At 43.7% G+C, this 15,784-nt stretch overlaps 1 protein-coding gene across 1 annotated transcript; it reads right to left on the bottom strand.

Moving 5' to 3' along the window:
* Window positions 1-256: 256 nt before the first annotated feature.
* LOC120297092 (prohibitin-like) lies at window positions 257-2,111 on the bottom strand. Its single transcript, XM_039319334.1, has one exon. The coding sequence runs from the start codon at window positions 1,190-1,192 to the stop codon at window positions 383-385; it is 810 nt and encodes a 269-aa protein (XP_039175268.1). The 5' UTR covers window positions 1,193-2,111; the 3' UTR covers window positions 257-382.
* Between the last annotated feature and the right edge of the window lie 13,673 nt (window positions 2,112-15,784).

The raw sequence follows: 15,784 nt of genomic DNA, 5'->3' as shown, positions 1-15,784 counted from the left end.
AAGTTGCATTTACGACCAGTTGCAGCATCCTGTAGTCACGTGGGTGATCTGTGGAGGTGGTGGGTGGCCCAGTGGGCAGGGCGGAGCAGGGACGGGGGTGGGAGGTGGTTTTTGGGCACTTGGTCTCTAAAAGGTTCGCCATCACTGGCTTAGGAGATTCCCCCCCCCCTCAGTTGTACTTTCCTTCCAAGTCCTGATGCAGTAAAAATAATATTTATGGACATTGAGAGAGAAATTTATTAGATGAGGAATTTTCCAATCCACATTACATTTTGGCCATTGTCTTGACACTCTACAGTTGATGTTCATAATAGGTTTTGACTGATTTGGCTACTGTCAAGGGAACAGGAAGAGATAGAAGAGGAGCAGGCCCAAGGCAGATTCATCGAGGTAGTGGGAAGAGAGATGAAGGTACGTAGGTAACATTGCGTGCCTGTGCCAGTTGTTTTGCTATGTCCTCAGCTGCCTCAAGTTTGCGCAGTTCCACAAGACCTTCCCCTGCGGAAGCCAGGGAGTTGGCAATTAGCTCTGCAGCTTTCGAGTCTCCTTCGGCCATGATGATAGCAGCCTTCTTCTGGTGCTCAGCCTTTTCCACAAAGAACCTTGCCTTTTCTGCTTCCTGTTGTGCCACTTGCTTCATTTCTACGGCATCCAAGAAGTCCTTGCTGAACGTCAGGTGGGTCAAGGAAACGTCGTCCAGGAGAATACCAAAGCTAGCTGCCCGTTCCGACAGGTCTTCGTTCACCTGCCTGGAGACCAACTCTCTCTGCGTGATCAGCTCCTCTGCGTCAAAGCGAGCCACCACTGACTTGAGCACCTCCGTCGTGATGGAGGGTAGCACTCGGTCATCGTAGTCTTCACCGATCGTCGTGTAAATCCGGGGAAGCTGCATTATCACCGGCCGGAACAAGATCCGGAGTGTAATATTGACATTCTGGAGATCTTTGCTCCCTGTAGTTACAGGGACACTGTGAGGGCGAGAACGGCAGTCAAAAATGATGGGCTTCTGCAGCCAGGGGATGAAAAAATGAGTCCCCTCTCCTACCACTTTGTCCTGAACACCCAGATATCGGTCAAAGATGACTGCCCGGTGACCTGCGTCCACATTATAAAGAATAGAGTTGACCACTCCACCAGCAAACACTAAGCCCAAACTAAGTTTGCCAATATTCTCAAAGATCTTAGCAGCCATTGGAGGCAGTGAAGTCTGTCTTCTCTGTGTCCAAGGAAACTGTCCCAGTATCAATACACATGGCCAAAATCCTTGCAGGCAAATCCTTGTGGTTTTGGTTGTCACAGAGGTGTTGGATGGAGCTGGCGTTTCTTCTAACCACTGTCAATGAACTGGGGGGGGGGGAGAATGAAAGCCTCCTCCCAGTCTTGTTTTTCAAGTTCAGGAGATGACAATCTTGAAATCCCATCAAGGATGGGATCACCACCACCACTGCTTCATTCTATCCAGGTCCAAGGCCTCTTGACATCATCAAGGGCTCTTTTGTGACATGGCCCTCTGACTTTTTACCTTGGTTAGTGGACTTCATATTTGAGAGGGTTTAAGAGCTGGCCACCACTTCTTACAAAGGCTTCTTGTTCAGCTGTTGGGGTTGTGAGTCACAAGTCCACAAAAGGTAGGATGGGAGCAGGGAAGTGAAAATCTGGGCAAGTCCTAGATAAAAATCTCAATTTTGATTAACAAAGGCTAGCCTTTTAAAGCTGGGTTTTAGTCATTTTGTAAATTACAATTGAAGACAGTGACTTTGAGTGCCCTCTGGATAAAAAAAAAAGTGGAGTATCAGTCATTTTAAAAAATGAAAACGCTTGAGCTTAAATTTGAATTGAATTTAAATCAAAATAATTAAATGAAAGGAATGTGATCATTCCTCACTCAGGGGATAATTTTGTCCCTTTTTGTCACATTAAAAAGGATAACAGGAAGGCTTCCGGGAGCTGCAGTTAAGGCCATGTAAAGCTTCAGGGTAGGTCATCTTGCCCTTATCTCACTCGATAACAACTCATGACATCACCTAATGATGTCATTACCCCTTTCCCCCCAGCTCTTGACATCAGAGCTTTGTTTTAAACATTACCGGACCTTCCTCTTCCTGTTTTGGAATTAGCAATGCAGGAAATACAGATTTTACTTTGCCAGTCCTATAATATCCCCAAGCCCTCCATTATGACATCACTAAGTTCTGCATTATGATATCATAGTGACACCCCCCCCCTCACCAGTGGTACTATAGATGCAGAAAACATAACTACTCTTGATTCCTTGTGAGGGACTCCATGGAGCAGTGGTTCTCAGCCTGTGGGTCGGGACCCCGTTTGGGGTCGAACGACCATTTCACGGGGGTTGCCAAACAAGGCTGTCCGCCATTTTTCCCCCTTTTCTTTGGCCATGCCCCTGGCACCCGGTGATGTATAAGTGGTTGGGGGTCACCACAACATGGGAAACTGTATTATGGGGTCGCGGCATTAGAAAGGTTGAGAACCACTGCCATGGAGGGATAATCTGGCCAGGAATTGCATGGCTGGAGACAAACTAGAGAGTTGGGGACAAAGAAATGAGGTGAGATGAAATCATGGATGGTCCAGCACTGGAGGTTTTCAAGAAATGTTTCAGCAGCCGTTTGCCTGGCATGAGGAATGAGGATTCTTGCACTGGGCAGCAGGTTGGACTAGATGACCTCTAAGAGTCCTTCCAATTTTAGGATTCTAGGACTTCAAGGGAAGTCTACTACAACAGATCATAAGCAAGGATCTGGAGTACCTTAGATATACCAAGAAGAGAAACCTTGAAACATTTTACTAACTTATAGGCAGTCTTCAACTTATAATGAGCTGCTTATGACCAAAGTTACAATGGACCTCCCCAGGGCTACTTATGACCGGGGTTTAAAGTTCTGATGGCCACTGCAGTCATGTGACTATATTTCGGGCACTCAGAAATTAGCCCACATTTATGGCCATGTGCAGCATCTGGAGTTCACATGACCATGATTTGCAATATTTTTGCTGAAAACTGGCATTTCGGCAAAAACAGACCGTAGCAAATAATGAGTTTGCTTAATGACTGTGGCATTCGATAAATGACCACAGCGGTCACTTAATAACAAAAGGTCATAAAATTGGGTTTGGTCACATGATGACCCACTTTGCAACTATCATGACTTATGATTGCAATGGTCAGGCTCCATTACGTTTGTAAATCGAGGACTACCTGTATCCAAGAATCTCTCTCTAGATTTCACAACTCTGTTCTCCCAAATCCTGGAATTCTCCTCCCCCATTAAGTCACCCAATAAGTCAGGCATGTGAAACTCACAACGTTGCGTGACGTTGCGTGATGTATTGCGGCTTTTTCCCCATTGCTGGCAATGGGGTGGGTGCAGTTTCGGCGTGACGTATCTGGCCTGCGGGCCAGCAGTTTCACACATGCCTGCAATGTGGTGTGCATTCGATTAGATTTTTTTTTTTAGATAATCTTTATTGTCATTTTTTCCTGTGGGCACAATGGCACACATTAAAAATGAAATTTACCGTAAATGCCGGCGTATAAGATGACTTCCGCGAGCGCTGAAATCGGCACCAAAGACGGGGGTCGTCTTATACGCCGAGTCATCTTATACGCTGGAAATACTGGTAGTTTCCGGCGTATAAGACGACGTTCTAGGAATGCGGCCTGGCTATAAAGACAGGGGTCGTCTTATACGCCGGGTCGCCTAATACACCGGCATATATGGTAGTTGCTTCCTCTCAAAGTGTACATATACATAACACACATTTAAAACATACTATATACAATATATGTATAGATCTACACCCTTACATATAAGTAACATATAAATATTATTCACTGTTATTATTCACTTTTTGTCTTAGAAAGAGGAATTTTGTTCTCTCCTTACATGGGAATAAATTCCATTTTCAGTGGGAATTATGAAATCTCTTTCCAGAGTTCATTTTATACCCTATGGTTTCCCCCTCCCTTTTTCATTCATTGTTTTAAATCAGATATGTCAAACAGAAGGCCCGGGGGCCGGATGTGGCCCGTGAAGTGGTTTCATGTGGCCCGCGAAGCCATCCTGAAAACAATGAAGGAATGGCCCCTGCTGCCTTGGCCCTGGCCCAGGCCAGCCAGAAGCCAATGTACAATTTTGTGGTGGCCATCTGTGCTGAAATGCATTCAGTCTTAGCTCCACAAGGCCGTCTAGAAACTGCAAGGAACCAGCCCTTGCTGTGTCGGCCCCGCCCCCTGGGTGCATGCTGGGGAGGTGTCACCCTTTGTGAGGAATGAAGAAATGGACCATGCCTTGGCGCTTGCCCCGGTCCCACCCCCTTTGCCAGAGACCCTCAGTTCTGTCCCACGCCTGCCCCCACAGGCACCCTTGATGTGAACAATATAGAGCTGGCCATGCCCACCCAGTAGGCCACACCGACTTCATCCATGCCCACCCAGTAGGCCGCCCCCCGCCTCCCCGAGGGCAACCGCGATGCTGATGTGGCCCTCAATGAAATTGAGTTTGACACCCCTGTTTTAAATGAATAAAGCTTTGTCAAGGAATTGCGCAGCCAGTGTCCAAATGAAATCAGAGACGCTGAAATGAATGTATAATTTTATATAAATAAATATATTTAACATCTATATTTCCAGTAAACAAGCTAGTCAGGCAAAATACTACATCATGAGGTAAATTATCAAGTAAATCACAGAACAGCATATAGAACACACAGAAGCAAAAGGCGGGAAAAAGGCGAAACTCCCCCTTTACACCCAGCAACCAATCATAATGTAGATTGCCTCATGCAGGAGCCCGCACTCTCCAACCAATCAACCACCACTGTGTGTTCTGGCCCATCACCTACCTGTTCCAGCTATTAAATTAATTATCTTAACAAGCTTTTAATTTCTTTGCTGCCATATCTGCTGCAAAATCCAAAGGTGAGCACAGGTTCTCGACTTACAACCATTTATTTAGTGACCGTTCAAAGTTACAACGGCACTGAAAAAAGTGATTTATGACCATTTTCCATACTTACGGCCATTGCAGCATCCTCACGGTCATGTGATCAAAACTCGAACACTCGGTAACTGTCTCATATTTATGATGGTTGCAATGTCCAGGGGGTCATGCAATCACCTTTTGTTATCTTCTGATGAGCAAAGTCATTGGGGAAACCAGATTCCCTTAACAATCATGTTAATAATGTAAAAACTGTTGTAATTCACCTAACAACTGTGGCAAGAAAAATCATAAAATGTCACTTAACAGTTGTTAAGTTAAGCAATAGAAATGCTGGGCTCAATTGTGATTGTAAGTAGAGGATTCCCTCTGTCTTGCCTCTTAAAGCAAAAAGTTTGGCTGTGTTTTCTGCCAATACTGAGCTTCTTAAAATATGAATTTATCAGCTGCAAAAATCTATTTTTTTAACCTGGAGCAAAATACTCATGAGAGTCCTATTCAGTTTTGTCTTGCTGGGCAATCAAACAGAAGAAATCTCACATAAACATGATCAAACTAGCCTTTATGTTACTTGGAGATTCTTCAAACATTGGCACATTACAATGTAGTTGTCTACTTACGAAGGTAATTGAGCCCAGAATTATGGTCATTTCGGACATAAGGCATCCTTGTGACCGAAAATAAATTTCCAGTCTTTTCATAGCAGCCTTTAAGCAAATATCATAGTCATTAAGTGAACTCAGTGGTTGTTAAGTGAACCCATTCATTTGAATGGGCATTTTTTTTTTTTTGCTGTAAAATAGAAAAAAAACGCCAGAAACTAGTAAAAAACATTGCAAATTGAAGTCACATGACGACAGAACACCACAACAAGTCATAAAGCTGATCCGTCCAAAATCTGGTCATATGATTGGTGGCGGTGCCACAACAATTTACAATGTGCTTTATAGGCCACAAAGTACCTGTTCCGTGGCCATCATAACTTCAAATAGTCATAAAATGACTGGTCGTTAAGTGAGGACTACCTAGAGTTGCGAAAGTTTCCAGGACTGAGAAGAAATGACTGTCCTCCTTAGTGTCTCTGTATACCTCTCTCTCTCTCTCTCTCTCTCTCTCTCTCTCTCTCTCTCTCTCTCTCTCTCTCTCTCTGTGTGTGTGTGTGTGTGTGTGTGTTTGCTTATTAAAAAAAGAGGGAGACATTTGGTGTAGCTTTAGAAGCTTTAGAAATCTAGATTTTTAAACTGATAGTCAGCTAGGAGGCATCATCCCAGTTCTGGATTGCAACGATATCTCAAGCAGGGCAGGGGTGTCCACAAGCTGTGGTCTAAAAAAAAAAATCAAACCCCTAAAAAAAACCAGGAAGAACCCTAATTTGGTCATCCTCGTGGCTTTTGGATCCCACCATTTGACCCCTCAGGATCTATGGCGACCACCTCCCCACAGTTTAGTTTATTCAGCTTAACGGTAAAATAATGTGTCTTAAAGACAGCAAACCTTAGTCTCTCATTTCCTGGCGGGTTTCATTCCGTCTAAATTGCCCAAAGAATTGTTCTTGTCCAAATGGCAGCCCTGGCCTTGCTCGGAGCTACTCGGAGAGCAGAGATCCCAATGGTAAACCCATCTAGCCAGATCCCCACTTTCTGCCAACATCTCCTCTTCTGGAAGTTCAACTTTCTCTCTCTCTCTCTCTCTCTCTCTCTCTCTCTCTCTCTCTCTCTCTCTCTCTGTCTCTGTCTCTTCCTAACTGAAAGTGAGTTGTCTCATGTGTGATTCAAGACGCTTTTGAATTGTCAGCTGCAGTTGAGAAGGCTCCTTGTTAGCATTTTGCTCCAGGTAAAAGAATGGATTTTCCCAGCTGATAAATTCATATATTTATAAGCTCTATATTTGCAGAATATATGATAGCAAGCGGAAGGCTAGTTGCTGGAGAGCTGCAGACTGACTTGTTTTTCCTCTGTCTTTTTTTTTTTTTTTTTTGGGAGATTAAAGGGGGATATTTTTCCCCTTGGCACTTGGGTATTTATGCCATTCTCGCCTTCCTGGGGCAAAGATGTTGGAGTTGGGGAGGATGGCTGTCAAAATGTCAGTTCAGGGTGCATCGGTTGAATAGAATAACAGAATAATAAAGTTGCAAGGGACCTTGGAGGTCTTCTAGTCCAGCCCCTGCTTGAGCAAAAGACCCCATATCATTCCAGAAAAAATACATTTTGTATTATGGATATGAAGAAGGAGCTTCAATGTTATTAACAAAGCATCTGAAATCAGGCACACTATTTTAGGGATATCGTCTCCCAAAGGGTGAAAATTAAGCAGCGTATCTCAAGAGGGTGGTCAAAAAAAGTCAAAATGGGGGCTACAGCAGTGTGATAGTAGCTCCACCTGGTTTTTATTTATGTGTCATGTGTGCATCAAGTAAAAACCAGGCGGAATTTCTTTTGCACTGTTACAACCTACTACTACTACTACTACTACTACTACTACTACTAATAATAATAATAATAATAATAATAAAGTTGGAAGGGACCTTGGAGGTCATCTAGTCCAACCCCCTTCTCAGGCAGGAAACCCTATACCGTTTCAGACAAATGGCTGTCCAGTCTCTTCTTAAAAACTTTCAGTGTTGGAACATTCACCACTTCTTGACATTTTTGACCACACCTTGGGGATCTCTCTGCTTTCCATTTGTGGCATCCTTCATCATATGCTTTCTGTGCCTTCCAAAGTTAAAACTCTCCATAGCAACATCTTGGTTAAAAAAAAAAAAACATAAATAGGGGAATCTGATTAAAGATGCCTTCTGTGACCTGTAGCACAGATCCTAATTTTAAAAAAGAAAAAGAATGGGTGTATGCATATGAAATGCCATTGAAATTAATCAGATAGGATAGAGAGGAAAGAATAACGAGAAAATCTGCCTTCTTTAATTAAACATTAAACTAGGAAGGGATCTGCTTTGTGCCAAATCACATCTTAGATTGATCTAATTTAGTCCTTTTGACACTGAAGGTGGTAGCTCTCCAAAGACTGAATGTAAATGTCTGGATTACACTGGGACTTTGTATATACTGTACAAAGCAAGCCTCTGTCACAAAACTATCATCTTCCACCTAAAATATTAAAACAAGATCCCAGCCCTCATATTTTTAAAACAGTACTCAACTTATGATCACAATTAGTTGCTAAGTGAAAGATTTGTTAATAAGTTTTGTCTCGTTTTATGTTTTTTTCTTGCCATCGTTGTTAAGTGAATCACTGAAGTTATGAAGTTAATAACACGGTTGTTAAGTAATCTGGCGTCCCTATTGAGTTTGCACGTAAGAAGATAGGAAAAGGTGATCAAGTGACTTTGGGACGCTGCAATTGTCATAAATACGAGTCAGTTGCCAAGTGTTTGAATTTTGATCACATGACCATGATGCTGCTGCAAGGTTGTAACTGTGAAAAACAGCCTTGTCACTTTTTTCAGTGCCGCTGTAACTTTGAGTGGCCACTAAATGAACTGTTGTAAATCAAGGACTACCTGTACCATACAGTAAAGCACTTTATTTTATTTCTTTTAGCTTTGAAAACATTTGGAGTTAGATGTCATGGTTCCGATAGATGAAACTCTTCAAAAGAACTTTGAAGCATTGTTTATCTTAAAGAATCTTTTATTCAGGAAGCAAAGCATCAGCACTACATAGTTGAAACTAGAAACTAAATTCCCCTCCTCTGGATACAAAGTAACAGAGTGCAATTCCCTCCTCCAATAAACAGTCATAAATCACATTCCTCAATTAGCTTGAAGCACGGGCTTTCTCCCCAGCTCTCCAAAACTCTAACAGATCTGGACTCAATGTCCTTGGGTTCCCATGATTAAGTTATTGTTATGACTAGCTGGACTCTCATCCCTATTCCCCCTCCCAACAGCAACTAATTCTAAAAGCAATAGAGAAAATGGCAGCATTTCCATCTGTTGTCAAAGCAAGAACATCTGATGTTAGCAGGGTTGACATTAGAAATGTTTTGCTTCTCTAGACCAGGGCTTTTCAACCAGTGGTACAGGTACCACCTGTGGTACATTGGCACCTGGCAGGTGGTACGCGACCATCCTAGAAAAGTGGTAGCGGGGGAGGGGAATGAGCTGAACTGGTGGCAGCACCGCACAAGCCTGAGCAAGAGATGGCTGGTGCTGCAGGGCTGTCAGGGCTCAGCGGAAGCACCAGGATCAGTGCCGCTTTCAGCTGATCAGCGCTTCTTCAGGGCTGTCAGGGCTCAGTGGAAGCACCAGGATCAATGCCAGGATCAGCGCCAGGCTCCAGCTGGAGCTCGGCGCTCATCCTGGCACTTCTGCTGAGCCCAGAAGAAGCGCCGATCAGCTGGAATGTTGTAGCATCTCCAGGGTCTTGTGATTTACATGCAGATGCTTGGCAATTGATTCATATTTATGATGGTCACAGTGTCCCAGAGTCATGTGAAGTGACCAAAACCTGCCGCAACCACCCAGCAGACGGGGGGAATAAAAACCAAACATCCCCTCCACCCCACCCCCACTGCCAATCCTCAACAGAAATGCTCACAACAATGAAAACCTCGGACAGGAGGAAGAGCGCCACCGGGCAGGCAGGCAGGTGTCTTGCTTGGTTGTGCCTTGGGGGGCACTTTTTTCAGTGCCATTGTAACTTCGAACAGTCACTAAGTGAACTGTTGTAAGTCGAGGACTACCTGTACTTTATCACTTTTTTCCTTTTTTGGGGGGGGGTCATCAAGTTTTTGACAGCTTGCTAGGCTACTGATGGTACTCGGATATTGCCATATCCTAAAAGTGGTACAATGGGTGAAAAGGTTGAAAAGCCCTGTTCTAGACCAGTGTTTCTCAACCTCAACAGTCTGAAGGTGTCCAGACTTCATTTCCCAGAAGTCTGGGAATGTTGGCTGGGGAATTCTGGGAGTTGACGTCCACATATCTTCACGTTGCTCAGGTTGAGAAACACTGCCCTAGATCAGTGTTTCCCAAACTTGACAATTTTAAGGCATGTGGACTTCATCTCCCAGAATTCCACAGCCAGCGTTGCTGGCTGTGGAATTCTGGGAGTTGAAGTCCTCATGCCTTAAAATTGTCAAGTTTGGGAAACACTGCCCTAGATCTTCTGGAAAGAAGAGATGTCATGAAGGGGGCAAGAGAGAACCTGTTCTAATTTTTTAAGATGGTGAGGTGTTGAACTTAGAGGATTTCCAGGCTGCGACACCTCGGACTTTCTCCTGATAGTCTATCAATAAAGGCATCCTGTTGTAGAATGCAACTGATAGATCACAAGTTCAACAGAGTCAGATTTTGTTAATAGTCGGATGGGACTCCATCAAGAAATCTTAGGGTTATTGGTTAAACTGGAAAGAAGATAGCAATACAGGTAGTCCTTGACTTACAACAGCTCCTTTGGTGACCATTCAAAGTTACAAAACATTGAAAAAAGTGACTTATGACCATTTTTCATACTAACGACCATTGCAGTGTTCCCATGATCACATGGTCAAAATTCAGACGCCTGGTGGCTGTCTCATACTTACAATGTTTGCAGTGTCCCAGGGTCATGTGATCCTCTTCTGCAACCTTTTGACAAGCAAAATCAATAGGGAGGCCAGATTCACTTAACAACTGTGTGACTAATTTAACAATGACAGTGATTCAATTAACAACCGTGGCAAGAAAGGTCGTAAAATGGGGCAAATCTCACTTAAAAACCGTCTTGCTTAGCAACAGAAATGTTGGGCTCAATTGTGGGCATACATCGAAGACTATCTTATCCCAGAAGAAAGCAAACAGTGAAGCATTTTCATGAAGCAACAGGGAGGCATCCATCCAAGTTGAATTTAACTTGAAGGGATGTTTTTGTCATCATTTCAATGCAAAATACAAAGCTAACCTGAGCAAATCTCCAAAGAGTGAAACGGAATTAGACCTTGATAAGAATGGACGGGAGACTAAGTGGAGATCCCAGGTCTATAGGCTAGATGGGAAATCTTTTTTAAAAATCGCCAAAGCAGACAGTAGTCAGAAATTTCTGTATTATTGTCCTAGAATTATGGAATTAAATTTAGCTTAATGGAATCTTAGCAACATATACATATTTATTTATTTATTTATGAGACTTATATACCGCTTTAAGTGCAAGCACTCACTAAGCGGTGTACACCAGTAAGCAATGTATATATATATTTACATTGCCCCCAACAATCTGGGTCCTCACTTTACCTACCCCGGAAGGATGGAAGGCTGAGTCAACCTTGAGCCAGTGAGATTTGAACCGCTGACCTGCTGAACACAGTCAGCTAAAGTGGCCTGCAGTACTGCACTCTAACTGCTGCGCCACATATGTGTGTGTATATCTATATCTATATATATTTGTTTTCTGAGGTTTTCGTGGGTGTTTGTATGTAGGTCTTTGGTTATTCGGGTTTTCTCCTGCTTAAAATTGGAAGTGTCTTGGCGACGTTTTGATGAAGTCCCATTCGTCATCTTCAGGCTGGTGTTTTCAGCTTCGTGCTTCGAGGAGCAATTTATATATATATATAGTGTGTGTGTGTGTGTGTGTATCTATGTGTATATATACAGATTGCTTTATATTTGGTATATATTATATAAATATAATAATATACAATACAATACAATACATATAATATAATATATATATATATAATATATATATATATTATATGTATTATATATATATATATCTGTAAAGCTCAAAATGAGTTGCCTGGGAAAAATTGTACCAAAAAGATCAGAGATCTCGTATGTAAAGTTATCTCCCCCCCCCAATGATTACAAAAAGATTGCGCTCCATCTGGCTTCAGATCAACACAACTCTGCCTTTCTGAAAGTGGGGTGCCCCATCACCTCCAGGGGTGCTTTCCTCCCCAACTGGGTTGGCCTTTCATTGGTGGCTCAAGCTCTCCGGATCTCAAATGTGTTTTTTTTTTTTTTTCCAGCCAACCCTTGAAAAACACACAACTCTGGTAGAAATGTCCATTGTCAATGGAGTGCCAATAAGGTAATTTTTCTGGCGGTTTCTTTTTTGTTTGGAAAGAAAGTTGACGGAGGGGGGAACGGCCTGCCAACGGCGGAGCCTTGCGTGGAAATTCTGGCCGGTGAAAGAAGCCGAGGCAAAGTACATTAAGTATCAAAAAGCTTGAAATTTGGATAAAGAGGGCCGAGAAACGGGCGAGAGGGAGTCAAAAGGGAGAGGAGAAGACAATGGGCGAATGAGGCCGTAGAGACTTCCTGAGAGGGTCTTAGAAATTCAAAAGAGCTGCACCCTGGCCTCCGAGTGCTTGTCATTCACAGCTGCAGGACAGAGATCACCAAGCCTTGCACCAAACAATGCCGAATTGTTTCCAGAAGGTGGGAAAATTGTAGGTCTCAACGCTTCTCGCTCACACCAGCGGTTCCGCTAGTCAAACATGCGTTCCACTTGAATCAATTCTGGACACTAAGTTAGCATAATCCCCACCAGTCTTGCTATGACAACTTGAAGGAGAATTTGGAGGGGTGTGAGTGACAGCAGACGCCATACTGACAAGGCAGAGAGAGGGGAAGTTCATAGCCATCCATCCGTCCATCTACCTGACCCCCCCTTCCCTCCCTCCTTCTTCTTTCGTTCTTCCTCTTTCCTTCCTTCCTTCCTTCCTTCCTTCCTTCCTTCCTTCCTTCCTTCCTTCCTTCCTTCCTTTCCCCTCCCCTCCCCTCCCCTCCCCTCCCCTCCTCTCCTCTCTCCTTCTTCTTTCTTTAATCATTCAGATTTCCAGAGCTGGAAAGGGACCTTGGAGGTCTTCTAGTCCAGCCCCCTGCTCAAGCAGGAGACCCTATACCATTTCAGACAAATGGCTGTCCAGTTTTTTCTTTAAAAACCTCCAGCAACGAAGCACCCACAACTTCTGTTTCATTGGTTAATTATTCTCACTGTTAGGAAGTTTCTCCTTAATTCCGTAATTCTCCTTAATGCTTCTCTCTTGATTAGTTTTCTTTCTTTCTTTCTTTCTTTCTTTCTTTCTTTCTTTCTTTCTTTCTTTCTTTCTTTCTTTCCTTCCTTCCTTCCTTCCTTCCTTTCCTTCCTTCCTTCCCTCCCTCCCTCCCTCCCTCCCTCCCTTCCTTCCTTCCCTAATTTTGCCCTATAAAACTGGCATATTTGGGGGAGGGGCGTCTACATTTGGAACCCAAAAATGATAAGCAGGAGTGAACTGAAGCCAATTTCAAAGTGATTTATTTTGTGGTCTCCTTATTCTCTCCCATCTAATCCCCCCAACACACACACACACAAACACACAGACACATACATACATACACACTCTTCCCGGATTTACCGGTTGTTTGACAAGTGCAAATGAGAACTGACATGTTACGCCTGCCACCGGGAGCGAAGAATGCATTTCCGGGTGCGCCCTTGTGGGAAATGGCCTTGTTTTCTGCCAATCTTTTGAGCAAGGAACACGCAGTTCAGGCCGGAAGGACACGCACCTCTCCTGAAACTGAGAGAGCAGAGGTCAGAAGGCCCCCTGCGCGACAACATGGTGTGATACCTTGGAGAAATGAGAGAGAGGTCATACCCCACTGTTTTGCCATACGTAGAGACAATGACATCCTTTAGTGGCCTTATTTCCTCCTCTAACAAACACACACACACACACACACACACACATCAAAATTGGGGCCAACTCAGTAGTGAGATACGAAGATGGCAGAAAGGAGCAGGCTCCGGATTCAAGTGTCGACACCTAGGCCATGACAAAATATAAAATCATTTGGTCAATATGATTTATGACCATAATGGGGAGACCCCATTACGGTTGTAATTTGAGGACTACCTATAGACCGGTACTATCACTTTACGTTCTTGATTCATGTGAAGCAGCCTAGAACTGCATTGGCTTTTTTGGCAGCTGCAGCACATTGCTGGCTCATCTTTAAGTGATTGTCTGTTAGGAAACCTAGATCTCTCTCACAGTTACTATTGTTGAACTCTGCATTTGGTTTTTCCTACATAAATGTAGGACCTTACTTTTCTCACCAGTGAACTGCATCTTACTGAATAGGGCCCAGTGTTCAAGTCTGTCAAGATCCTTCTGAATCTTGAGCCTATCTTGCAAAGCGTTTGCAATTTCCCCCATCTAATCTGCAAAGTTGATGAATGTCCCTTAAATCTCCTCATCTAAGTCATTTATGAAGATGTTGAAGAGCGCTGGGCTTGAGACAGATCTTTGAGAACAAGGTTTCCGGCTTGAACAGTGGGGTTGGACTAGAAGACCTCCAAGCTCCCTTCCAACTCTATTATTCTGCACAGATGTACTTTATTTATTTGTTAGTTATTTATTAGATTTTTATTCTGCCTTTATTATATTTCGTAAGTAACAAGGCAGCAAATATACCTAATACTTCTTCCTCCACCTGTTTTCCCTACAACAACAACAACAACCCCGTGTATTGGGTTAGATTGAGAGAGAGAATGACTGGCCCAAAGTCACCCAGCCGGTTTTCTAAGGCAGGACTAGAACTCACCATCTCCTGGTTTCTAGGCCAGTACCTCAACTACAAGGCCAAACAAGCTCTCTTGTTCCTAGCTGGGTGCGGTTGGTTGGCCGACTGCAAATCCATCTGGATTTCTGATAAGAATCTGGTGTTTTTTTCCCAAATCAGACCTGCCTGTGTCGGCAAAACCATGAGGACTAGACCCTTAGCTTAATGATGGCACAGTAGTGACAGGCTGCAACATTGAAACGTCCCATGCACAACTTTCCAAGTTCAACTAACCGGCATCTCCAGGTGGGGCAGTTGTAGGAGGCACTGATGCAACCTGGCGAAGGGAAGCTTCCCATATTCCTGAGACTATGTTTCCCGCTTCCTATTCCCAGGGCGGTGGGATATGAGCCCTTGCAGACAAATACAAGCTGTCCCTCCACCTTTTTCATCTTTAAAATGGATTCTGCAGTATAAACAGTGCCTTGGGCTCTTCCTAGTTGACATTCACCCAAACAGCTATTATTTAAGAGGGGGCATTATTTTTCTCTAGCCAGCCTAAGCTTGCTGTTTAAGGAAACCTTGTTAACATTTCCCAGGCATAAGTGTGTTGTCCTTTTCAGACCTCAGATCCTTTGTCAGCATTTCTTCAACTTCACTTTCTGACCACAGGGCAGATTTTATGTAGGGCGCATATATAAATGTAAGGGGGCAGGAGCGCGTGGGCATAACCAAAGGCTCACCATGGAGTCCCTGGCGAGAGCATTTTTCTCCCCAAAGATTTAAATATGGCTGGCCTGTCACTCCCCATTCTTTAAAAAAAAAAAATTGAGGAGCTTTTTATAGGAGTCTACCAGGAGTTCTCGGCTTATGACTATTCATTTAGTGTCCATTCAAACTTATGATGGCAAAGGTGACTTACAACTGGTCCTCGCGTTTACGACCATCCACTTGTTCACGTGTTCAGAACTCGGGAGCTTGGCAACCATCATGTAACTTACGACAATTGCATCGTCCCAGGATCACACGATCATGGTTTGATACAATTCCTGGAGGCTTCCTACAACAAAGTCCATGAAGAAAGTTAGATTCACTTAACAACCGTGATAAAAAAAAGATCTCAAAATTGGGTGCGACTCACTTAACACCCACATCACTTAGCGACCAAAGTTCTGGACCCAATGGCAGTCGTAGGTCTAGGCCAGCAGTAGGCAACCTTGGCTCTTTTATGACTCGTGGACTTCAACTCCCAGAATTCCTGAGCCAGCATGGCTCAGTTTGGAAACTCTCCCTGTCCCCTCAGCATGGCTGACTCAGGAATTCTGGGAGT

Source organism: Crotalus tigris, unplaced genomic scaffold, assembly GCF_016545835.1.
Source record: "Crotalus tigris isolate CLP2741 ecotype Arizona unplaced genomic scaffold, ASM1654583v1 scf7180000022970.308977840:1548163, whole genome shotgun sequence".
Taxonomy (NCBI): Eukaryota; Metazoa; Chordata; class Lepidosauria; order Squamata; family Viperidae; genus Crotalus; species Crotalus tigris.
This window is presented reverse-complemented; position numbering and strand designations above follow the sequence as displayed.